Source organism: Camelus ferus, chromosome 8 (assembly GCF_009834535.1).
Source record: "Camelus ferus isolate YT-003-E chromosome 8, BCGSAC_Cfer_1.0, whole genome shotgun sequence".
Classification (NCBI taxonomy): domain Eukaryota; kingdom Metazoa; phylum Chordata; class Mammalia; order Artiodactyla; family Camelidae; genus Camelus; species Camelus ferus.
The window spans coordinates 39,688,633-39,715,204 of NC_045703.1; the positions used below are offsets into that span (position 1 = coordinate 39,688,633).

Genomic DNA, 26,572 nt, shown 5'->3' on the forward strand with positions numbered 1-26,572 from the left:
AAATGATTCCATGTTTTCTGGGTCATCCAGTTAGGGGGCTGATGATGCCACTCACAGCCGTGGTGAAAACTGGAGGAAGACCAGGTGTGGGGAAAGACTGGGTTTATGTTAAATGAGCACTTTGAGGTAACTTTGTGACACCAAAGTAGAATCAAAGAGCTGAGAGTTGGAGTCAGATGCTTTCTGAGCCTTGTCTCTTGTATTTGCTGTGGACAGAAGCCAAAAAGCAGTGGGCTGAGGTTTAAAGTGGGGGAAGGGAGAGAAGACCAAAGGTTGCCAAATCAGAGCCCCCTGATCTGTCCCTATAAAGCAGGGAGGTTGGGACCAGCTTTCCATCGGTAGTCTACACTAGTAAAGCAGGAGGACCTCCAGGTAAAGGGGAGTTCGAGTTCTCCTTTAAATACTTTATTTAGAACCCTGGAGGAATCCTGCCATTCTTGAGATGCCCTAAACAGAGACAAACTGAAGCCAAAGGTCTTCTGATTCTCACTGCTTCTCCAGTTCTCGCCCTTCCCCTCATTGCTTACTCCCAACTAGTGTATAGACTATTTATGTCGATGTGACCTCAGGAAATCAAAAGGTTCTGTAGTGCAGGTCATTTAAAATCTTAGCAAATGACCTTCTGTCCAGCTTTTCCACATGGAGTCTATAATCTGTTGAAGGAGGGGAAAAGAGCATGCTTTGCTTTATTTTTGTAGCTCATTAGTGAATCCTGACCATACTCCTCCTTAGGTCCATTTCCCATCTCAGTCTGGTTCTCATATTCTTAGAAAGGACAATGGGATCTTTAAATTCACTCAGTTTGTGTTGGGAAGAGGCCAAAATTAGTGTCCCATCAATACTCGGAGTAGGCTTCTAGCCGCACAATCTGGGGAGGGCATTTACACCTCCTCCCCCTCCTCTTTCCCTAGTTTGGCATACTCCAACTCGTGTTTTGCTCTCTCTATAAATATGAGAGAAAATAAAAGACACTATTCAGCCTCCTTGGTCTGAAAAGTCTGGCGTTTCAGTGGTTTTCTTTAAGAGGGGTCCTCATTTGTAACCAGCTTTGTCATGAACGGAAATCAATCTGAATGTCCTATTGTGCATTTTTTTCTTTCCTCACAGTCTGAAATGGCTTTTGCCAAGTTTTCAAGCTGAACCTGAAAGACCCTTCTCATTTTCCGCTCCCTGACTCCAGCCGCATTGAGTCTTTGCACAGATTTCTCAGGCAGAAGGGCTGCAGCGTGAGGATTGGGAGGAACTCGACCTACTCTGCTAACCCAGTGGCCTGAGCCAATCACAAAGAGGATTGGAACCTCGCTCGAGCCCCCCTTCCCATCCCCTGCCCCTGCAGCAGCCTCCAGGAAAGAGGGGCACTGGAGGGGTGGGTTCGCAATTCAAATCCCTGGCTTTCTGCCCGCCTCTTTTCTAAATAAGAAGGCGGGAGCTGCTGTGAGGTGCAAAGGGATCTTCCGAATTGCACTGGCAAGATCCTTGCCTCTGCCTCTCTTACCTGTTTCTGAAGCTAACGGGAAAGGGGCAAGGATGGTGGAGGCTTTCTGTGCTACCTGGAAGCTGACGGACAGTCAGAACTTTGATGAGTACATGAAGGCTCTAGGTAGGTAAAAATAAGATGTGCTGTTCTCTTCCTAACCTGCACCTTCAAATACTTGTAGATTCCTCTTCTCACCCATCAGATTAGCAAGAGACAAAGACAGATCACATTGTCATAATCGGCTGCTAGGTTGTGTATTTGCCACGGAATGAATTTTTGAATGTGGCATTTTCCTGCTTTCTTGCCTAGGGCCAAATAACGGAGCATTTGATATTTTGTGAAGGATGGGAACCTTCTAAGCCTTTTCTGATTTTTCTCCAGCATCTACTTATTTATCCACCCAAATAACCATCCACTTACTATTATAGCTCAGTAGTTGTCTTGCATGATTAATGGGCTAAACATACTCTAATGAAACTTACACTTAAGGACATGGATTCCAGAATGGGAAAGTAGGGGCTGGGGGTATAGCTCAGTGTGCTTAACATGCACGGGGTCCTAGGTTCAATCCTCAGTACCTCCATAAACTAACAAGCAAATAGATAGGAAAGTAGATTCCTGCTTTGCGAGCTATTTGGGAAGTTGCAGCTGACTGTATTGCTTCCTTTTGCTGTTTTAGGTGTGGGTTTTGCCACTAGGCAGGTGGGAAATGTGACTAAACCAACAGTGATCATCAGTCAGGAGGGTGACAAAGTGGTGATCAGGACCCAAAGCACATTCAAGAACACAGAGATTAGTTTCCATCTGGGAGAAGAGTTTGATGAAACCACTGCAGACGACAGGAACTGTAAGGTAAGGAGCCACTCTTGTAGGATGGGGATGGGAAGGAGGGAATAAAAAAGAGATTCCCAAGGCTTCTTTTTTCCTAGATGATGGGAAGTGGAAAATGTTCTCTGTATTTCACTTCAGAGAGAAGGACCCAGGGTTAGTTTTGCATTCTAGTGTGCATAGTTTGTACTACGAACAGTGGACACTTGCTATAGGTCAAATCTTGAGTCTATTTGTTTACCATATGTTTTTCTCATTTTATATCAACTTGTATTTCAGAAAGGATTTAACAGTTTCAGGTGCAAGGCAGGTTGTATTTTGTTTAATCTCTCTTTTGCCTCAGATTGACTAAATCAGTAGCTTGCCTCATTCTAAGTCTCTGTTTAAAGGAGTAGAGCAATTAGTTAGAAAGTGTTAGTTCAGGATTTTTTTTTATTTCTGATACATACATTTTTGCATCTAGATGTATACATTTCAATTAAATTGTGAATTACTACAGTTTTCATAATAATGACTCTGGAAGCAACAGAGGAAATGGTACTAATGTTGATAATTTGTTGATCACTATTTATTTAATTATATTACTCCTATCAAAATCAATTAATTTGATTTCCATAACAGAAATCTGATCTGTTCCTATTGCTATATTCTTCATTTTGTTGTTGGTCCCAGTCTGTTGTTAGTCTGGATGGAGACAGACTTGTTCATGTGCAGAAATGGGATGGCAAAGAAACAAATTTTGTGAGAGAGATTAAGGATGGCAAAATGGTCATGGTGAGTAAGAGCAATCCTACCTTTCTTCCTCCTTGCCTCCCCCCATTTCTCATCTTCTTCCCTGTCCCTCCCTCTCTCCTTTTCTTCCATCCTTCCTTCTTTAATAACACCAAGTCACCAGCAGTTCCTTGAATCACGTTTAAAACAGAAGAAATAAAAAATATCTTCACTAATTGTTTCCTCCACTCGCTTCTTTAATGATAGAAAAAGGGAAAAAAATTCTACTTAAGTGTTGTTTTAAAAAGTTGCCATTTATTTAGCTAGAATTGCGTCAAAAGAACAATTTCTGTTGGATTACTGTAGATGTCAATCCTCAAATGAAACCTAAATATAAAACCAATCATCATGAAAATATATAAAGATGATATTACTATATCATGGATTTGCTGAATCTCAGAAAAATTACTTTATAGCTCCTGTAATAAATAAGAGATCTTTAAACATTTTATATTTTAGTTTATAAAGTTCATACAAGTTCAGTGCAGATAATTTAGAATATAACAGAAAAGTGTAACAAAAATAGAAAAATCGTTTCCAATTTCCCCTCTGTGAGAACCATTTTGATATGACTTTCTTCTATTCTAGTCTTTCTTTTTCATGCATAAATGCCTATAGAACATGTCTGTTCAGTATTGGATGGTCATGTAAAAATTACAACATAGAAAGTAATTTACAAATAATTTCACTGATGATGGAGCAGCATCTGGAAAACTGGAAAAAATGTTATGTCTTAATCTAGCACTCCAGACACTTTTTTGTGAACTGCATAATGCAATGCCAATTTTGATAATGCTGAAGTAGTCAATTCAAGTAGTTTTTTTGGGGGGGGGGTTGCTTCATATATTCCTTCTAAGATAATAGCAGAAAGGGTTTTTTGTTTTTGTTACTGAAGATAATTGACATTTGTTTACTTCTTCCCTTGACCACAGCAGTCAGAGCTGTTGGGTTGAATTAGAGGACATACATAGTCATGTTTCTTTTCTTGGATGGAAGTTGGGGTGGGCAGCAGAGAGACAGTTTTCCTTTCATGTTAACCAATATTTGCCCACATTTTCCTGCAGTGATTATAAAAAAAATCATTTATAAAGGATTCAATCTAAAATTCTTCTTTATGCTTTTATCTTCATTTTTTTCCTGAACACAGAAAATTGGATAGCTCAGCTTTGGCATGAATGACTGTGATCAGGCAAGACTGAGTTCAAAAAAGGAAATGAAAGTAATGGATGACAAGGGCACAATCTTGAAAATCACATGACTGCATGAAAATGATGAACACTAAAGAACTCCTAAATTTTGTAAAGAGGTTTTATAGCAATTCTTCCAGTTGGATTTGACATAAGAGCCCCTGTTGCACATTATACCCATGTAACCACCAAGGTTCACATGGGCTAAAAAGCAAGACAGTCAAAGAAATGAGAACATTTGTTCATTTACCTTTTCCTGCTGATTTTGGAACAAGTCATTCCAAACACTATTTGCACAAATGATCTGAATTTTCTGAAAAATCTTCAATCTGTATCGAGGTCACGAATTGAAAGCTGTTATGAAAATCTACTATAAAATTTCATATCTTAAAGCAGATAGCTAATTTGCCCCAATAACCCTGATAATATAAAGCAAAAAGAATTCTTTCAACCTGAATCTAGATACTTACTCTTGGTTTTTTATTTATTTCCTTTTAGAGATATGAACTATGTATACATGTTAATCACTCAATAAATGTAAGAGTTTCTTTTCTTTTTAAAAAATGAAGAGCTTATGCAGCATTTAATATTTGTAAGTTCCATTATTCTTTTGCATAATACTTAAATCATATGTATGATAATCTTCTAATTTTTCAGCTACCAATGTGCCTGTGTAAAAAGATTTGGTTATCTTTTGAATCTTTCAGACTCTTACTTTTGGCGATGTGGTTGCTGTTCGCCACTATGAGAAGGCATAGAAAGCTTCCTGATCTGGGACTGGAGAAGTTCTATAATGTTTCTGTTCACTCAAATCTCAGTACCACACTGCTATTCCAGCCCGGCTGATCTCTGATTAGAAGGTTATCCCTGGCATGGAGGTGGACAATGATGATTTAAAAACTTGTTTTAAAAACCTGTTACTGCAAGCCATCAAAACCAATTTTGATCTGCACATTTATCACATTTTATAATTTCACATTAAAGTTTTAAGTTACTTGTTTAAAAAAATAAAGAAGTGAATACATTCTATAATTTTCATTGGAAAGCAAATCAAATTGGAATAAAAATGTATACCCATGAAAAATTTTGTTGTTTTTAATATCACTAATCTGGCTGGGAATTGTATCTTAGAGAGTTTTAGATAAATTAGCCTTTTTTAATGGCAGAAAGTTAGGCTGGGAAAAGTTAGCACTTTGTTTATAATAATAATTTTAAAAATAAGCAGAAGCATAGGGAAATGTGGAAATGCCACAGTTCTGCCTGATACTTCCATACAGAGTTTGTGATGACGAAATTCATTTGGCTGGATCCAAAAGAGCTTTGTTATGGTGAACTGGGCTGCACAGAGGACCTCTCGGTATTAGAAACAAGTAGCTTGTGGGGAGGGTATAGCTCAGTGGCAGAGTGTGTGCTTAGCATGCACAAGGTCCTGGGTTCAATCTCTAACATTGTAATTAAAAAATAAATAAATAAATAAATAAATAAAAGCCTAATTACCTTCCCTTCCCCCTCAAAAAAAAAAAAAAACCCAAATTAAAAAAAAAATCTATTAAAAGAAAAGAAACATGTAGTCTGAAGAAACAAACTGATACACACGAAAATGTCTTATTAAAAGGTAAATATAATCAAAACCTCATGTAATCAAAATGTCATGTAATTCAAATTTCTTGTTGAAAGGTAGATAGGAAAAGGGAGTGAATTTTAATCTGAACTATAAAGATGTGTCTCCAGACAAGTACATGGAGGAGAACTAAGTCATTAAAAAATGCTAAAATGGAGTGTGCAGAGCTGCCTAAAGGCATTTGAATTACTTTGTATGTGTTTGTGTGTGTTGGTGGTGGGGTCAGGTTGGGGTGGGGGGCAGTTGTTGGAATCCAGTGATCAAAGGAAAGTAAATATCTGTTTGTAAGTGGCTAAGGTTTGCATTTGTGAAGTGCAAACAAAATGTTATTTTGCATTCCATTGTTTACAACACACTTTTTATACATTTTTCTCAAACCCACAGTGTGAAGCACAGAAAGCAGAAATTATTATTTTTACTTTACCCACTAGGAAATTGAAAATTAGACTCACATGGCCAAGTTCTCTTGACTAGTAAGTAATACTGAAAGCTGCAAACCTTGCAATTTCCCCCTTTATTTCCTCTGAAAAAAATCATATTTCAGATAAATATTCTTCTGACACAAAAATACAAGATTTTATTTTCCCTGAATCATTCCTTAGGGAAACTCTCCTCTGCCAACCTCTATGAGGGGTTGGGGGTGGGGGGTGAGATGGGGAAAGAGTAAATATTTTTCAGAACAAATACGCAATATTCATTTTTAATCAACCCAGTATTTTCAGTAAGTTTCTATAAGTTAATTCAAGGTCCAATTAGCTTACAGATATATGTATGAGAAAACTTCCTTTAACTTTCACAATTCACCACAATGATACTATTACCTGACTATTGTCTTACTTTACTAGAATAATGAGTAGAAATACCTCAAGTGTAGCTATGTTACCAAACAAAAGTTCCATGAGCCCGATGCACAGTGAAGCCAAACAAACCCAAACGTTGGAGTTTGGAGCAGAGAAAGTTTTATTGCAGGGCCAAGCAAGGAAGAAGAGTGGCTCATGCTGGAAAAAAATGCCAACTCCCAGATGGTTTCGGAGAAAAGTTTTTATAGGCAAAACTTGGAGTGAGAGCTTCAGGGTGTTTGACTTTCTTCTAATTGGTTGGTTGGGAGGTAACAGGGTGGTGCTCCAGGAATCTTTTGCTCAGCGTGAAATTACCATCCTCCACCTGGGTGGGGGCCCTAATTTCTGCAGAAGAACTCAAAGGTATTTTTATGTATATTCCTTGAGGAGGAACCAGAGCTCTGCCCCAAGGTTGTACTACTGTTTCTTGACTGTTCCTTCCTTATTCTGCATTCCCTCCTTTCTCTGATTAACAAATGTTTCAATCTGCCCTTTGGAACTCAGGGAGGGTCAAGGAGGTTGCGTGAACCCTATTTCCTACAAACAAGAAATGGGGGACAGGGGAAGGATTTGTACCAGGGAGGATCCCACAGGGTCCTGCTCTGTTTCAGCTATAGGACTTAACATATGAAAGTACAATTATTACTGAACGTCAAGATAAGATTGTCTGGCTCAGGTTACCATGACTATCAAAGAGTTTCCCTTTGTCTTTAAAAGCATGAAACAAAATGTGGAGAGGGTGTTCGCTCCAATTGCTGTAAAAGCCTTCCTCTCTGCTTCGGGAGGAAGACTGCTTTCTCTTGGTGATTTCAGCCTATGCCCTAGTAGAAGCATGGCTTCTGGCCTCTCTATTCTCAAAGATACATGGGCAAGGATAGAGATTCAGCTTCAGCTCATTGTAATTAGGTCAGATTACATCTTGGCATTAATTTGCATAATAACTGTCTCACAGAGTGAAAAATGGAAAGGTTTTGGGATGGCCTAAATGGGAAGCAAAGTTACACTAGGTTAAAGGATCAAGGGTTGCAGTGGTGGACCAAAGCATTTTTCTGGGAAGAAAACTAACAGATATTTTTGTTTCCTAAATGCTTACAAGGTAGTTCCAAATCACTGCCCTTCAAGCTGCATTCTGTCTCATACAGTAAACTGTCAATGTACTAACTTTTCTGGTTTGCTCTCTTTGTTTTTTTTTTTTTTTTTTTTCCCTTGGGAGGTTTTTTTGGTTTTGTTTGTTTGGAGGGAAGTAATTAGGTTTATCCATTTTTTAGTGGAGATACTGGGGACTGAACCCAGGATCTCCTGTATCTCCTGCATGCTAAGCAAGCACTCCACCTGAGCTATATCCTCCTCCCTCGCCCTTTTGTTTTCTAACACAGTTAAAAAGGAAAAAATTATCAAGCTCAAAGGCAATTTGACCAACAGGCCCTGAAAGACATCTCTGAAATTCTAAGATCTCATGGATAATATCTATGCTAAAGGCTGTCACGTGAAATTCAATCATGGACCCCTGACAATGAGTAAGAAGCAGTTTCCACCTTGTCACAGGTGCTGCCCCCACCCAGATACACACCCTCACAACAAATTCTACCTACACCGGGAACATGGGGACCTACAAATACATGCCCAGGCATGAGGTGTACACTCAGAGATGTTAAGGAACCATAGCTTTGTGCTTCTTAGAGAGAGGTATAAAGGGAAACAAGAGAATGTAGAGGGAGTAGAAGGGAGGATTTTGTTCCAACTTATTAGTTCATATATTGCCTTTTGACAACTGCAAACATGTCTTAGATTTCAAAATGTGTATGCCACATTTTATGCTTACTTACTGAAAAATTATTTCACAACTAATTTACTTCCAGAAAAGCGTATTGGAAATTGGAGGAAGAAGAAGAGTGGAAATTGCTATTTTTACAATTAAAAAAAATCCTTTTTCTGTCTTTCAAAATGTTTGTCCAAGAAACACACAAGTTATTTTGCTGTTCTTAAAGTTGTTTTCTCACATCCATTTTTCCATGTTTTTTCCTGCCCTGTTTCCCTCCACACTCTTGAGGTTGTGAACTGAGAAACTCCAAGGGCCATATCTTCCTACAATTGGAAAGGACTTTGGTTCTCCAAAAGCTGTTGAATCATCCTAAAGCTGAGGCAGGACTTGAACAGCGCTGGCAGGACATGAAACAGAAAATGGAGGCGCCCTGATTCCCATTTCAGAGCCCTTTTCATGAGACACTTTAAATTACACAGAATACAAAATAAAGTTTCCTCTGTTGGGAAACAAATACACTTTATAACATCTTTCACGAGGTTAGTAATTCTGGAGGGGTTTTTCTTCTTCAAAGGAATTCCACGACCTATAAATTTAAACTACATGCTTCCGTATCTTAAAGAGGTTGGCGTTCTCGTAAATGGTGATAATAGAACACTGAACCCAAGAAAACTTGAGGATCTTGGTTTCTTTGTCAGACTGAGTATTTTCAAGAATTCCTTGAAGAGTAAAATCCAGCAGTTCTATATGTGATTTTAGTGTCCCTCTAGAATGCACAGAACAAGGTCCTGAGACATTGTTCTAACTCAGCTGCAAATACAAACAAAAAAGAAAGCCCTAACAAACAAAAGACTGAAACCTAGTGTCTTTGAGGAGTGGTTCTCAAACATTACCATTGCTTTGTTGCTGGTAGCTGAACCCGTGTTCCAAGTTCTTGTCCCGTCCCAGAAAGAATTCAGAAACAAGACTCAGTGGTTAAAAAAGTAAAGTAAGAATTTATTAACGGACGGACAGTACACTCTCAAGGGGAGAGCTGGCAGGTTCAGGTGAGTGGCTGCCCTGAGTTTTCTTTGGCAAGTTAGTTACATAGGGTGTAAAAATGAATGGGCAGAATATTCATTGGGGAGGGAAGGGTTTGGGGTTGCATTCCCTGATTATCATCCCAACTCCACCTTCCCAAAGGGAGGAGGGAAATTTAGTCCTTAGTCTGGATCAGAAGGGTCATGGCGTCGGTGCATGATGGGTACTTCTGATCTGCAAGGCTAATTTTATTGAAATGAGGGCATAATAAGCAAAAGGTTACTTTCGGACCCTGGAAATTCCTGACTTTTCTCACCTTTCTTTGTTGGTCTCCAGGCCACTCTTCACCCCAAAAGATGTGGGTAGCCCCTTGTCAGTCCAAAGGTTCCTGCTTTTCTTTCTCTGTCCAGGGACCCCTACTGCTTACATGACGTGTGGTTTCCTGCATTTGGCTTGTGCCCCTCCTTTCTGCCCAATTCGTGCCATTTGGTCTGTGTACCCCTTTCTCAGCTCATATCTAGCTATCTGCCTGCTCTAACAGCTTTAGCAAAGGACTGGACTTCACCCATAGAGCTAGTGGCTTAATAGGTCTGGGGTGGGCCTGGAAATGTTCATTTTTAATTAGACCTTCCGGGTAGTGCTGACAATGCTGTTCCGAGGACCACACTCTGAGATACAGTATACTTTCCAAAACCTCTGCTCATCTCGCCCAGATCAAGACACTTCGAGGTTTTCTGCATCACTTCCGCGGAGAAGCCCCACGCACTTAGAGCCAGGTGGCATTTAGGCAAGATGGTCTGTGCCAGGTGGCCCCAAGCACATTCCTCCTCAGGGCAGTCACTGACGCTAAGAAACTAAAATACAGATAATCTTTAAACAGCTGCGAAAGGTCCAGTGAACCGACTCGTTGCGGAATCTGCCCTCGCACGTGACCGCTGGGCGTCTACACCCGAAGAGGTCTTCCACCTCCTCCCCGGCCCCGGACCCGACGTCCGTGTGGAGCCGTGGGACGAGCAGAGGCTCCCAGGCCCTCGGCCGCGGCCCGCGATGGCGCTGCTGGGCACGCTCCTCTGCTGCCTGCTGGCCGCCTGGCACGGTCGGCCCAGTCTCGGGCTGCCCCTGGCTCCCGCTGGCCGCGGGAGTCCCCCTGCGGCGGTGGGTGAGTCGTCCGCCCCCGTCCCCTGCCCGAGCTGCCCGGGAGCGCCGGCTGCGGCGCCTGAGCGAAGTCGGGGCCAGTGCGCGGGGGCGGCGGCGCGTCCGGGAGGCTGCGCGCGGGAGGCTGTGACTCTGGCTGCTGGCCGCGGGGAGGGCGAGGGCGACGGGGGACGACAGCGCCAACTCGACCTGGCGGGGAGGTCAGGGCTGGCTAGCGGACGGTCCCGCCATGGGGAGCGGGGGGCGTTGCAAGGGGGGCGGCAGCCGGTTCCTCCTCCCGTACAGTTGTTTTCACTTTGTGCCTTTGGGTGTGTTTTGCACCCCGGGAAGGGAGGACAAACGGCGTGTCTTAAGGAAAAAAAAAAAAAAATCTTGGGGGTTGAATGTCTCACCTTCTCAGAGGCTCCGAATCTGCCCAGAGCGGAGGAGCTGCCGAGTTTGGGCTTCTCAGGAGTGTAAATTTCAGTGGGACTCAGAGTATCTTCTGTCCTGCTCCCCGAGTTTGGTGGCCTTTTCTTTGACTCCTCCAACGAGAGCACGGTCCCATTTTCGGTGCTTTGGAACTCGCGGGGCCTTCATTTCGCCTTAGCTCCCCGCGGGCAAGGCTGATTTTGTTTATTCCCAGCTGTCACAGCAATGGTTCTCAAAGTCAAGGCCCGGACTGGACAGGGAGCTTCAGCGTCACCTAAAAGTGTTAAAAATGCAAGTTTTCAGCCCCACCCCAGGCCTGCCAAAACGAAACTCCGAGAACTGGGGGCCCCATAACCTGTTCAACAAATCCTCCAGGTGATTCTGGATAGATGCAAGAGTTTGGTCCAGAACAGATAAGCGTCAGATGATAGACTGTATGATGCCGTCTGAGGCTTCAGTGTCAAAGGTCAAGGTGCCCCTACCTCCCTGACTCTCTTTAAATATAACTGCTCTGTTATCTGAGGGGATTAGATCGGTGGAGCTGTGTTCTGTTTGGGCACAGCTGTCTCTGAAGCAGCCCGGTGCTTAGTGCTGAAACCTCCTCTCTTATCTGTCACTCTTAACTCTCTCGTACAACTTCGGAAATGCTCCGGGGGAAAAAAAAAAAAAAAGCCTCCTCTTTGTCCAAGAGCCAAGTCCTCATGACTCAGCTGTCAGGCAGTGGAAAGCAAGAGGTGTAAATCCCAACTGTCAGTCATAACAAGTTGTACCCCAGTACTGATGCATGCTGGTTTTTGGTTTCATTCAAGCTGAAGGGGAGTTTCTTTAATTGCATGCCTATTCAGGATTTTGAGATAAAATGTCCCAGTTGCAGGAGACTAACCAATGACAAATTCATGTTTTGGTTTTAAGGATCTAATTGCTGAAGTCCTCAAGGACAACTTCCTGGGGGTCTAGTGAATCTCAGCTTCACATCTCCCTGTTTTGGTGGGGAAGCAGTGCAGTGACAGGGGAAGTGGGAGGGAGAGGGGTAACTGCAGCTCACAGACCTGCTGAAGCGTCCACTTAGCAGGTTCACACTGGATATATTAGTTTCCATGTTTTCTGCTTGATGATGTGACCGTCTCTCACCCCCTGGCCCCACTCCAAATACTTGGACTTCTTTACAACACCCACCATGACTAGCCTCTGCTTACTCTGTGTGTGTATGTGTGTATCTGTGTTTGTGTGCAAATTCCCAGTCTCAGCTTTCTGTCGAGTCCCAGTAGTCAGAGGACAACAGCCCAGCGACACTTTACCTGGCTATGTTTGGCCACAGTTCTTTAGTTTTGGTAAATCAGGACCTGCTGGAGTATTTGGTAGGAACTGACATTATAAACAAATAAACAAAAACACCTATTTTAAACAACAACCGTATGTCCAAACATCTGAATTGTGACTTACTAGATTCTTTAGGATAAATAAAAAACTTTCATAAATTATAAATTTTTTTGAGCATTTATTATAAAAATTTATTTGAGATATGTTGACAACACGCACACACATGCAAACATATATTTTTGGAAATCTTTTCAAAGATTATTTTCAGAACAAGAAAGTAATTGCTGTGCAGTGAAAAGAGCTTTGGACTGAAAACCAGAGAATCTGAATTGGAGTGTGGGCTCTTCCGCAGGCCGGTCTATGGCCTTGGAGACACACACACACACACACACACACCACTTTGTGTACAATTTCATTAGAGGTGGGAGGTGAGGCCTCCAGAGGTTCATTATTCATAAATCCCAGGTTAAGATCCTGCCAAGGCTCCGTTCCTGCCTTCCATTTAAAGACACCCTTCAGTGCATCTGAATAATTACTCCTCGTCTGTCTAGCAATGCAGTGTAGTGGAAAGAGCTCTAGACTGCAAGTCTGGAGAGACTGGTTCCAGTTCAGCTTTTACTACTGAGTCACCATGTGATCTTAAGGATATCCTGAATCTCCGTGCCTAATTAAACAATGTTTGCTGAGGACCTGCTGAGGTATTGTAGACACTGGTGATATGTAAATCCAGGTATGAGCTTATATCCGAAGAATACGTCCTTAATGTGTTTCCAGCTTGAGTTTACAAAAATTTATTACATTAATAACCTCATGCCCCTTACTTGTCACAGTATCTCCTATAGGTGTAGTTGTTAACCTATTTTACATGAGGCAAGTGAGGCGGAAGGAGTTTTTTGTTCCTCCCAAAAGGACATTTGAATGTGAGCAAACACGGAGAGGCAGTGTGCACAGTGGTCAAGAGCAGTGTAGGCTCCGGAGTCAGATTTCCTGACTCGCCCTCTTGGCTTTGTTGCGTCTGGCATATGTGACTTGGACTTAATCTCTGTGCTGCAGTTCCTCATCTGTGAAATGGAAATGATGAGAAGTTAGTGCATGTAAAGCACAAGAAACCATGTTAAACTTACAGAAAGTACTTGATACATTTTAGCTATTACTTGGAAATGAGGAAATTCAATCTCAAATTCAAGCTTGACAGCAGTGTTAACTAACATTGAGCTCACTGGATGCTGGGCTCTTACTTCTGCTGAGGCACTTAGCCCTCACGGTGTCAGCAGCAATATCATTCCATTTTACAGATGAAACAAGTCAAGATCACACAGCTAGACTGGGAAGCAGAGCTTGGATTCAAAATCAGGCAGTCTGACTCAGGAGCCCCTACTCTTCACCATAACAGTGTGGTTCATATATGGTTTATATATTTATACCCCAAGGAAGGGCAGCCTTCAGGATGATTCTGAGCTATTTGTCAACTCTACTTTATGGGCTGGGTAAAGTATGTCCAAGCTGGAAATAGAAGTTGGAGTATTTTCTGCATTCTGGAATAAAGTAAATTAACCTTGGCAAAGGTTTTTAAATGGGGACCGAATATCAAGTAATTGACCATATAGACTACTTTATGTCTACTTTGTTCTGGATCTTTTGTCTATCACTTCTTAGCTGTGAACTTAAATGTGTTATAAAATGATAACGTTGTGAAGAAACATCCCAAATATAATATGCTTTTTCCACCTTAAATTAACTGCTTTCAATTTTCTACCTTATTATCCAGCTTTGGGTTTTAAGTATTTGCTCACATACATCCTTATTTTTTTTATCATACTTAGTGTTTATCATTTGTACAGGTAAAAGTTTGCATGCTACTTTTTATCAGTTCTAATGTGTCTCTGACTGTAAATTAGTTATAATCAGAGTGAGCTCAAAAATCAAAGTGTGAAAAAGTCTCAATATTAAAACGATTTATTGATTACATATGAGAAGGCAGTAAAATCACTGAAGCTGTATGTATATTAAGTGTAAGCAAACTGGAAGGTCCTTCAAAATGAGGGTTCATATTTGGACTCTGCCATTTATTAAGCAGTATATACTAGAGCGAATTTCCTAGTTGATCCACCATTAATTTCTCAACTCTGAAATGAGGACAATGGTTCCTACTTCAGAGAGAATGAAATGACGTGGTATATTTAAATTGCTTATCATAATGCTGGCACACAGTAAATAACAGAGATGCTACTATGATTATTACTACTAGTGTCTCCTTCAATGAAAGAGTTTTTCTCAAGATGATTTCCAAGCAGGGGTGCTATCAAATGGGTCTTCGGCTTCTCCCTGAAAACCCAATGGAAGCATCCTCTTTAACAAACTGCTTCCCTTAATATTATTAACATGTTATATGTGTGTAATGATAGAAGATGTTCTTCTATTAAATAGCTTTTAAGAACCTCTGGCAATTGCTGATTTAGGCCAAAAGCTAGGTTAAGGATTTTTATTCTTTTTCCATTAATGTTGAAAAGCAAGGCTTTGCAAGAAATTAGGAAATTATTCACTGTGGAACCCTAACAAACCACATCATATTTCTAAGTCTATTTTTCTACAAGAATGTAAATAAATTCTAAGACCTTACACTCTACAAGGAATGCGACATGCTATTTAGATACAATATGTTATTATTATTGACTTCCCAGAAGGATGTCTCCTTATACATCACTATGCAAACTTATGTTTGTTACGTAGTCTGTGTTGAGGTCATGCTGTCACTGACTCACCAGTTCTGATATGTGGCAGCAGTAAATTCTAGCAAAGTCTGCCTACTGCCCTTGGAATCCTTACTCCTAACAGGGAAAGACTGTATTTAACTTCAGAGCATATGAGCATTTAAATTACTAAGACTTTCTTCTGTCACAAGGTAGAGCAACTGTTTCTAGTCTTATGGTAAGTATTTATGTGGGAATTCCAAAATAGAAGTAGATGTAACACCATTCTGTTTCTCATCAACAGGACAGTTTTGGCACGTGACTGACTTACACCTAGACCCTACTTACCACATCACAGAGGACCACACAAAAGTGTGCGCTTCATCCAAAGGTGCAAACGCCTCCAATCCGGGCCCTTTTGGAGATGTTCTGTGTGATTCTCCTTATCACCTTATTTTGTCAGCATTTGATTTTATTAAAAATTCAGGACAAGAAGCATCTTTCATGATCTGGACAGGGTAAGTGGTTATATAAACACCATTATTTATTTACTCAATATGTATTTATAGTGTCCTAAGCTTCATTAGAATGCTGAATTTCATAAGAACATTAATTATGTGTTAAGAATTATTTGGATATAAAAATATTAGGTCAAATTAATCAACATTATTAGAGATAAGAAAAACTTTGAGTCCCATTTTTTTGGTTTTGTTTTGTTTTTTAGAATACAGGCTCCAGAAATATGACCCTGTTAATTAGGAGACGAATCCAAAAACAGCGTATTTGTGTCAGTGTCTTGAGGCGTTTGTTAATAAGATAATAGATCTTATTAAATAACCAGAAAACAAAAGGCAGCAATGGGAGTTAACTTGTGATAGCAGTTTTGTAAAGATCATCTCCTTGTTGTATATTTAATTCCACTCATCATGATAGAGGGAAGAAAGAGGTCTATATTTCTTGCACCTGCAATATTGACCATGGCACTATTTAAATTAATTTATGCATTGCAACTTACAATAGATACTATTGTTATTATTATTCCCATTTTAAAGATTACAAAATGAAGACTCTGAGAATCTAAGTAACTTTCCCAAGTGCATGCAGCTAGTAAGTGGCAAAGCTGGAATTTGAGGCATTTTGGCTCTGGAATTTGTGCTTTTAATTACTAAACATTTTTGCCTCTTATAAGTCTTTAGTCAGGCAGTGAAATAGGCTGATATTTCCAGTTTATCTTTCGTAATACACAGATTTTTTTTTTAATAGGGCTCTCTTTGGGACAAAGGTCAATGAAGATTAGTTTACCAGCCCCTTTAACTATCATCTGTTGATTTATGGTGGAATTCTGCAGTGATAGTATAACACATGAGTCTAGTGACTTTTTCTAGAAACTGATTTTCTTCTCTGTGATTCTTTCTGCTTTTCAGGGATAGCCCACCTCACGTTCCAGTGCATGAACTCTCAACAGACACAGTCATAGATGTGATTGCTAATATGACAGCCACTATCCAGAGTCTCTTTCCAAACCTCCAGGTTTTCCCCGCCCTGGGAAATCATGACTATTGGCCACAGGTAAATTTGACCCCAACTTCCAGAAATGCTTAATGGCTTTTCCCCATTAATAGTGTCAAAATTATGCTGATAACTAGCTGATGATAGGGTGTGGGAGTGTGGCTTATAGAGGTAGAGCATGCTCGTAATGCTAAACCACCAAGGAAGGCAAGACATGTGCTCTGGGGACTTGAAAGTAACTCTTTAAAAAAAATTTTTTTTTAAATTTTTTATTTAATTGTTTTTCCTGTTAAGAAGAGGCACTGGGAATTGAACCCAAGACCCTGTGCATGCCAAGCACACACTCTACCACTGACTTATACCCTCCACCCACCTGAAGGTGACTTAATAGTTGATAAAGTGTTATGTCCATAGTGAGTTCTCGGAAGCCAATTACCTAGTTGGTGGGTTGTTAATTCTTATTTTCCTTTGTATTCTTTGTATTCTTCAATTTCTTCTTTCTTTCGAATAACTTTATTTCCATTTTCCATGATCAGATTAGCAAAAAAGGTTAATGTACACTAATGTTTATGTTTTTCAGAATTTCTCTTAGACATACTAAGCTACCTATACTCTGGTCTAAGCTAGATTGTAATTAAAAACAAAAACATAGTAAATTATCATAAGAACCAAAAAGGGAGGCCCATGTTCAAGAGGTGATTCAAGGCAGGGACTGTGTTCAGCATATTTAATGCCTGATACAGCCCAGGCCTCAACCTGTCAGAGCGGCTGTTTATTCAGCAGCCTGTGCATCACATTGGTTACCAGCTCTGGTTACAAGGACCTGCTATAGTAGTGTAGAATCGGTTTGGCCTGACACTTGTTTTGTAAATAGTTTTACTGGAACAGAGCCAAGGCTGTTCTTTTGGTTTTGCTGTGGCTGCACGTGCACTGTAACGGTGGAGTAGGAAAGTTATCACACACAAACACACACACACACACGCACACACGCACACGCACACGCACACGCACACACATAAATACAAACTCGAGCCCCCATCCATCACATCAGGAGAAGATACTCGTGTGGAGAGCCCAGGGGTTTCTTCCCTGTGCCACTCAAGGCAGCAGTCTGGGCCAGGGTCCGCATGTCCTCCTAGCGGCTGTGTGGCTCATAAGCCTAAAGTATTTATCACTGGACCTTTCAGAGAAAAAGTTTGCCGACCCCTCGCCTAGAAGAGGCCTGCGTTTTATAGATGAGAAAACTGAGACCCCGAAATGTTAAGCTGCTTGTTCAAGTGCTCACAGTCGCTCAGTGACAGAGCCCACATCCTGGATCTTTTGTGCTCAGTTAAACAAACATCCTGTCACACATCCTTTGCTCTTACCAGACTAACATAGCGGTATTTCCTGAACATGGTATTTACTTTTATGCCTTTCTTTGCCTACTTTTTTGTTGTTGTTGTGTTAGAATATCTTTTCCATATTAAGTCAAAAGGATGCTTAATGAGGGTTTTGATTATATCAGTTAATCTAACCCGAATGCGGTGGCTTTGAAAAGTTGCACTCTAGGATGAGCTTAAATTTCAAGAGGCTTCTTGGCCTCGGCATCCCATCCTGAGATGAACAAACTGTGAGTCTTTGTGGGTTGGCCTCTCAACTGGTGGTCAGCTTTTGTTACTTCTGTGATGTTAGACCACACAGGGCAGAGGCTTGGGGATGGACAGTCTCCAGGAGTCGGAGGTTACTCACATTGTCTTTATATGCTTTAGGTGACAGGCAGGCTGGTGTAATGGAAAACATGTGGGGTTTAGGGTCACATTCATTAGAATTTTAAAAAACTTGTCCTGCCCTGCTTGTGCTAATAGCTTGAGCAGCTTGGATAATAATTCACATACTGATCCTTGATCATTAGTAAACAAGAGCAATAATCCCTACCTTGCGAAGTTTGGGGGAGAATTAGTGATACTATACGGGAAGGGCATAGTTTCCTAGTTGGCACATAATCAGCTCTCACTGCGTGGAAGGGCGGTTATTGTAACGTTAAACAGTGACATGGGACCCATGTGTCCTAACTCCTCTGAGGACTTGTTTCATTTTACTTTTATCTCTGCCTCCTTCCACCGCAGTTTCAGGAATGTCAAATGTAACTTGAAAGCCCTACAACAAATTCTAGAGACTTATACAGCTGAGATTGGATTCTGGTGCATGTAACAAATTGGGTGTGCTATTTCTCCATTGAGACCCCATAAGCACGTATATAAACGTAGTTACACACTATATTTATACACATACAAATGTAAATACAGACACGAGTCCCCACCCATCACATCAGAAGAAGATATTTGTGTGGACAGCCCAGGGATTTCTTCCCAGTGCCACTCAAGGAAGCAGTCTGGGCCAGGGTCCTCATGTCTTCCTATCCTGGCAAGACGGCTGCCACCGAACTGACAGATGGATCGCTTCCCATAATACCCCATTACTTAGCAGTGGTCACGTCACAGACAAGAAGGATTAGGATGACAGCATGGTGCAATAAATAACTGGAGGTATAAGTGAGGGTAGAAAGACCTGGGATTAGACCCAGCTTTGGGACTGACCAGCTCTCCCTAGATAAATAACCTAACTTCTCTGGTGCTCATGTTTTTCATATTTAAAATAGAGAGAAAAGTCTAGAGTAATGTTTATATAATTTTAAGACTCCATATGACTGTACCACTATCTTGGCATCCATCCAAAAGTAAACAAATGGCTAAAACTGTAGGTTTTTGATAATGACAGTGATAATGATGATGATGCTTTTGCTTTGGTTCTCTGTCTTGTCAACTTGACAAAATAATTATTCAAATTCTGGTTCAAATGCTCTTTTCATTCTGCCTCTCAGAGTCTGCGGGCCAGACTGGCTTGCTCTTGCTTCTACACTCCCAGAACCCTTGTGGTTGTACCTCACACACTGTCTTACAGATGACTGGTTACATTTTGTCCCCCATCTCCCCACCTAAGTTATGCATTCCTTGAAAATTATCTAGTATTCCTGCATCTCCAGATGCCTAACATAGCAGTAATCACTCAAGTAATGTTTAAATTAATTAATCCATATATCCTCAGAGTTTCAATGGTGGATTGTATTGTTTGTGGCCAGGATCAACTACCTGTAGTCACCAGCAAGGTGTACAATGCGGTAGCAAACCTCTGGAAGCCATGGCTAGATGAAGAAGCTGTTTGTACCCTAAGGGAAGGTGAGTGAAAGATGGCCTCATCCCTGCTTTGTCTCTATTTTTATTCAGTTCGTGTTGTTTAGACTTCGATCTTTACTGTTCGTTTGGGTGTACCAGTTCGGAAGAGTCTCTGCCCAGTTTTTCTGGTGATTCTATCGTGAAAACCGAGGACCGGCATGGATGGTGAGTGGTCCCGGGCCAAAGAAAGCGGGCCCAAGATCCCGGTGGCCAGCTCTGGAAGTGCCACTGCAGCAGGGTGCCCTGTTGCCACTGGTTCACAGTGTGAGTGGAGTTACACCTTCAAGGCTCGTCTCACCTGAGATCGTAGCAGCTCTGGTTTATCTGCCATGTCTTCCTCAGTATTCTCTGCCAAGACCCCTGTGTGTTCCCATTCTTGGATTTCATATTTCACAATATCTTTCATCTTAACTCCCCAAACATATAACCTAGGAGTTGATGTCTTTCTTTCATGAAATTCAGTACCTTATTGCCTGGGGCCAAAATATTTAGTTATCTTTTCACGTGACTGTTGCGTACAACTGTTGTTACCTTGATATGTAGAGCTGGCATATAGTAGATTTTCAATAAGTGTTTGTTAAATCTTATCCAGTGACAGCCTATGCATGTGCAAACTAAATGATGAGAAATCAGTATAACCTTCCTGAATGGCTTGTAAACCTTAATTAAGATTTTGCTTTACAATGTCTGTTTACCTATGTATGTATTTTTCTAGAATGTGTTTTAAATTTGTTTTTATAGGTGGCTTTTATTCACAGAAAGTTTCAACTAATCTGAACCTTAGGATCATCAGTCTCAATACAAACTTATACTACGGCCCAGATCTTGTGACCCTCAATATGACTGACCCAGCAAATCAGCTCAAATGGCTAGAAAATACCCTGAACATCTCTCAGCAAAATAAGGAGAAGGTAGATGCCATGAACCAACATCATCAGGGGATAAACAGAGGGTTAAACGTGTGTATTTGTGAAACTTGAGAAAGGGGATCAGGTATTAATAAAAGTATTAAAATGTAAAGATGTTCTTACATGAAACATGTTAGGATTTGCCTCTCGTGTTGTTACTTGTTTGATTTGTTTTGCTTTTAATGCTTTGAGGATTGATGGGTGTCTGTCGATATTAAAAAAAAAAAGCTGTGAGCAAGGTCACAGTTATCTGATATCATCAACCATGTAGTTTAAATGAGACAAGAGCAAATGTAGTGACATTAATAGTTTCATAGTTTCATCTTTTTTTGGTAATAAATAGGAGAGATGGTATATTTACTTTCTGAAATTTAATTAACATGCTTTCAGTCTTGGGTATCTAAATGACATTTCATTATGATAAATGTGTAAAAAGATTCTCATCAGTCCTCCCTGTGTCTCTACAGGTGTACATCATAGCTCATGTTCCAGTGGGGTACCTGCCTTTTTCAAGGAGCATCACGGCAATGAGAGAATACTATAATGAGAAATTGATAGAGATTTTTAGGAAATACAGCAACATCATTGCAGGGCAATTCTATGGACACACTCACAGAGATAGCATTATGGTTCTTTTGGATAAGAAAGGTAATATACGTTCTATTTTCCTCTCTCCAATCCACGACTCTAGAGCAAAATAGTGAATATCCATTAATTTTTACTGATCCAGTAAATTGAAAGTTTTATTGACTCTACCTGCCAGCACCAGCTTTTTCTCAGTTACTTTGGCTGGTTGAGTGGCAACTGTCCAAAGTCCTGCAACTGAGTTTCTTCCTCTCAGTCCGGCAACTGAGTTTGGTCTCTTCAAATTCAGTCATCATCATCAACACAAAAGCCTCTGAAACCCTTAGCTCACTCAAACGTTCTTTTTAGATTCTCAGGTTTAGAAAATCACTGTTTCTTATTTACTTGCTAGGCTCAAGTTTCTTTTGATATGACAGGTTTTACCTCTCAGAATTTAAAGAGCAAAGCACAATTTACTGTTGGTCTAAAAGAAAGCATATGAAGCTTTTACTTTTACGTGCTTATCGACATTGTCATCTACTCAGCATTAAAAAAAAATAGAAGAAGCTCTAGCATTAAATATGACGATGCTTATCTATTTTTAAAGATCATGTCTGCATAAGGGCAGAAAACCGAGAGTTAACAAAAAAGAGTTCTGAAGTTTTAGTAGTCAGCCAGGAGGAAAATCAATGTTTTTTTTTTTTTTTCTCTCAGTAACTGGGGAACATTTTTGAAATGCTTTGCCTTTTTCATCTAGAATAAGTAAACGTGGTAAAAATGACTATTTCCCAGCATTTGGCAGCCTTTTCACTCACAAAGAAATTTAGTTATATAATAGATATGTATAAAACATGGTGACACTTTCATCTGATTCTTGTTTTGTAATTATTGGAATATTGTTATAGATAGAGTACAGAACAACTAGCTTTGCATATTTTATATATGTGTACTTGTAATCAGTTGGATATTTTTATTACGAAAAACTTCAAATATGTATAAAGGCAGAGAGAATATTGAAGCAAGCCCCCATGTACTACCACTTATATACAACATCTCTCAAGATTTTGCCACATTTATTTTATCTATCCATTTTTTATTCTTTTTTTCTAAAGTACTTGAAGGTAAATCTCAAACACCAAATGTATTTCAGCCCTACGTGTTCTGTATTCATTGCTAAAATATATGGATAATAGTCATAATACCATTAACAAAAGCAACAATAATTCTTTCAGTCTCTCCATAATAAAACTGTCCCTATCTCCTCAAAAGTCTCTCTTTACTGTTGTTTCAAATCAGGATCCATCAAGGATCGCACATCATTTGGCTGTTACATCTGTTAGTCTAGAACTTGTGTATTTGTAATACAGTTAAATCTAATTATTAAAAGATACATGCTTATGTATGTATGTTTTGTCCAGGAAGTCCAGTAAGTTCCTTGTTTGTGGCTCCTGCTGTTACCCCAGGGAGGAATGTTTTAGAAAAGCTGACCAACAATCCTGGCGTCAGACTATTTCAGTATGAGCCTCGTGACTATAAATTATTGGTAAGCTGGCACAGTTTTAGAATCAACTCCATCTTTATGCATATCTTTCTGGTTTTCATTTGTTGAGTTGAAGGTTTTTCAGAGCTGCTACTGTGAGTTGTATTTAGTGTTGAAATCTCAGAATGTCTCTCTTCTTTTTTGTATTTGGAATGTCAGCCCTTTCTAAGTGTGGGTTTATGAGGTTAGCCCTTGGGGAGCTGTTTCTGTTCTTCTAAGGACTTCACAGTTATTTAGCTAAGGGTTTCATTGGCTAGTGCCTTATTTATGGACTTGTATACATATGAAACTTTTCACTAAGCCTTATTTGTGATTAATTACTCTTCTCCAGAACATGCTATGAAGAATGTAGTCTCTCTCATGAGTGATCTTACCTGTGTCCCAGTCTATTCCTCTGTAAAACGAGGATTAAAATATTACTGAGTTCACTGAGTTGCTGTGAAGATGCATGAACAAATATTTGTCAAGTGCTTGTCAAAATGCTTGGCTAAATGCTTGGCTCATAGTTAGCATTCAATAAATGTTGGCAAATAAATTTTTTGCAAAGAAAATAAATTGAGTTGGACCTTTGAGACAAGAGTTCTCTGGAGCTGATACATGACTCTATGCTTTACATCAATTTAGCATCAAAAGGCCAGGCATTTTAGCTTGCGTATGGCCCCTTTCAACAAGTATAATTTTAAAAGAATTTCTCAGTTAAAGTCTATTGATGTCACTGCACTTTTTTCCTAAAAAGATTTAGTAAGAAGTAGCTCTGTTATTCCCTAAAGCATGTTTTTACAAAAAAGATAAGGCAGGAGAAATCTGGTTTATCCTGTAAACATTAGAATAAATGAAGAAATAAAACAATTGACTGATAAAATAGTCCAAAGGAATTCTTTTCTGACTATTATTTGCCTGTTTTTGTATCTGAATCTCACTCAGGTATACGCACCCATATGCATATATGCACTGACATGGAAAGGAGTCCCTGATATAGTACTATCTAATTTTTAAAAGTGCGAAACAGTTTGTATGATATGATATCCTTTTTTGGAAAAGTGAAAAATATAGTAAATAGGTATGTGCTGGTAAATGTTTAATAATTGGTTCACCAGAGGGAAAAGATACTTTGATTTGTAGTGTTTGCCAATTTCCATGATATAAATGCTCCCATCATGGCCAATTTCAAGCTGCCAAACTGGTACCAACTAAGTCCCAAGATTCCTGAAAATTTGACAATCAGTTTTTGCGGGCTGCTACAAGCCACCTTCAGCATGCCACTGATTCATACACAGCTGTTAGCAGTGGTTACTTCTGAGGTGTGTGAGTTGAAGGCTTTTTATTTTGTACATCTCTCTGTATAGTTTGGATTATTCCCTATTATGTTCTTTCATTTTCTTTTAAATGAAAAAAATTATATTTTCTATTGGACTCTCTTTCTTTGAAAGCAATTCTCACTTTTTAAAATGACTGCACTTTAAATGAAGAATGTCAGATAAATCCCAATAAGGACTCTCCTTGCTCTGCTCTACTTTACCTGCCAAACAATGACCCCGGCTTTGTTACCCTGTTTAACTGTAGGACATGCTGCAGTACTTCTTGAACCTGACAGATGCTAATCGAAGGGGAGAATCCAACTGGAAGCTGGAGTATAAGCTGACCCAGACCTACAACATTGAAGATTTGCAGCCAAAAAGTTTGTATGGATTAGCTAAACAATTTACAGTCATAGACAGTAAGCAGTTTATGAAATACTACAACTACTTCTTTGTGAGTTATGACAGCAGTGTGCTTTGTGTTGGGAGATGTAAGGCCCTTCAGATTTGTGCAATTATGAATCTTGATTATATTTCCTACACAGATTGCCTCAAACAATACTATAGAAAGCACAGTCTGTAGTATTTCATAGTCTGTACTCATCGAAATTATAATATTGCTCTGTTTCTGAGATCAGTTGGTGGAAATTGTTAGGCAAATTTTTGTGAGTTACTGAGTAGGCAGGCAGAATTCCTGTCTTTGCCTTTTTACGATATCCAAATGTAGATATTTTTAACATTCTACTTTTCTATCATATCGAATATATTTAAACTGCCCCTTACTAGAATGATGTTTGGATGTAAATATCTTATCTTCCAGTTTATATAATTATATCTAATTTATACCCTTGTTGCAATTGTCATTTATACAATAAAGCAAATTACTTTTCCCTAAGTATAATGAATTATTTTTGATATGTTAATTTTCAGCCTTTTAATTCACTCTTGTGGAAACTTTGTGTGTAAACTGAGGTTCAAACAGTTTAAGTACCATGAAGTTGACACTGTCTGTGCACTATCTGTACTCTTGGGAAAACACCAAGGTCACATGAGGGCCGTCTCTGAGACTAGGAGACATCACGGGCCATATACTCACTGTGAGTGAAGGGAAGTGCTCTTCCGTGTTGCTGAGTTTTAAGGAAGAGAATGTCACGAGTTGTACTTATTGTAAGGAAAACAAGCATTCCTTTCATGGATTTCTTCTCAGGGTTCTCCCATGGCTGCTTACTTCTCAACAGCTTCTCTCAAGCTGTTGTTTGCTCCTAGCCTAAGTGGCAGAATTAAAGGAAGAAAGAGAAGAGGAGGTTGAGAGATCTAGGGGCAGAGAAGATTGTACACCCCAATACTTGGGCTTGCTAGGGAAGACAGACAATCAGCGGCTTGACTGAGGTCAGTCAAAGAAGAGACTGACTCCTTATTCATGTGAAAAAAATGAGTTGTAGATGTAAGATCTCATCTAATGAAACCAAAGAATACGGATTTCTAGATGGCAGAGAATGTGAACATTATAAAATAAAAAATATTATTAAAAAAACTGAAAATGTTCATGGGGTAAATGTTTTTCAAAAAAATATTCAGGTTAAAAAATAAATTAGTTGTGTTTTAGAAGTGAGACTTTGCTAAAACCAAGCAAAAATCTATTCTTATAAAAAATAATCACATCCTTTAGAAATCATCCTGCCTGCAATTATATTTAAAGTTGGTATTGTCAGATGACTACTTCATGCATTTATATATTCTTATGTGTCTGGACAGAAGTTTTAAGAAAACAGGTTTGCACACGTAAAGAAAAATTTTTAAATGGTGAAAACCAAAGATGGCATGAGCTGACTCAGACGATGAGCCCTGGCGTGAGAAGGAAACATGCTTGGGTTTGCAGGATTACTGCTGGGGAAATCCCTGCTCCTGCTGGGGGTTTGAGGCAGTGAACATTTAGGGTCCTTCCCACGTGATTCTACAGTTTAAAAATTCTCATGCTTCTAATTCTGTTTACTTTTACCTTAAAATAGGAACAAATGATCTTAAAGTTTGAGTAACATTTAGGGATGTTATCAGTATATAGTTAAATAACTTTTTCCATCCAAAAATCAGAATATGTTACAATTATTTGTTGTGCTTTATTTACAATTATGTTCAAACATATAATAAATTTTATTATGACCATAGTAAGACTCATCTTGACTTGCTTCTGTTTATTGAGAGTGTTTTTGCAAATTCAAACATTCTGTTTAGATTTTTTAAATTGCTACTTTGAAACCAGCTTTGTTCCAATATTTGGACACACATTGACAGTAAGAAATGGGAGTAAATGTTAGAATGGGAGAGAGCCCTTAATTAGAGCCACAGATTTAGGTAGGTAGAGAGATTTATGGGTGAAACCAGGAAATACCCATTCTAATAATTTTTTCTATTTATGATAGTAATTTTCTCACATATTATGAATGCATTGGCTAAAGT

The 26,572-nt window shown here is 39.6% G+C and overlaps 2 protein-coding genes across 2 annotated transcripts; both read left to right on the forward strand.

The window, feature by feature from the left end:
• Positions 1-1,420: 1,420 nt before the first annotated feature.
• FABP7 (fatty acid binding protein 7) lies at positions 1,421-5,347 on the forward strand. The gene is made up of 4 exons (XM_006189570.3): positions 1,421-1,600; positions 2,157-2,329; positions 2,978-3,079; positions 4,971-5,347. The coding sequence occupies exons 1-4, from the start codon at positions 1,528-1,530 to the stop codon at positions 5,019-5,021; spliced, it is 399 nt and encodes a 132-aa protein (XP_006189632.1). The 5' UTR covers positions 1,421-1,527; the 3' UTR covers positions 5,022-5,347.
• A 4,951-nt stretch (positions 5,348-10,298) lies between these two features.
• SMPDL3A (sphingomyelin phosphodiesterase acid like 3A) lies at positions 10,299-26,284 on the forward strand. Its single transcript, XM_032484805.1, has 8 exons — positions 10,299-10,664; positions 15,386-15,599; positions 16,506-16,650; positions 19,712-19,808; positions 20,547-20,716; positions 21,181-21,361; positions 22,696-22,820; positions 24,381-26,284. Exons 1-8 carry the CDS (start codon positions 10,553-10,555, stop codon positions 24,696-24,698), a joined length of 1,362 nt encoding a protein of 453 aa, XP_032340696.1. The 5' UTR covers positions 10,299-10,552; the 3' UTR covers positions 24,699-26,284.
• Positions 26,285-26,572: the final 288 nt, after the last annotated feature.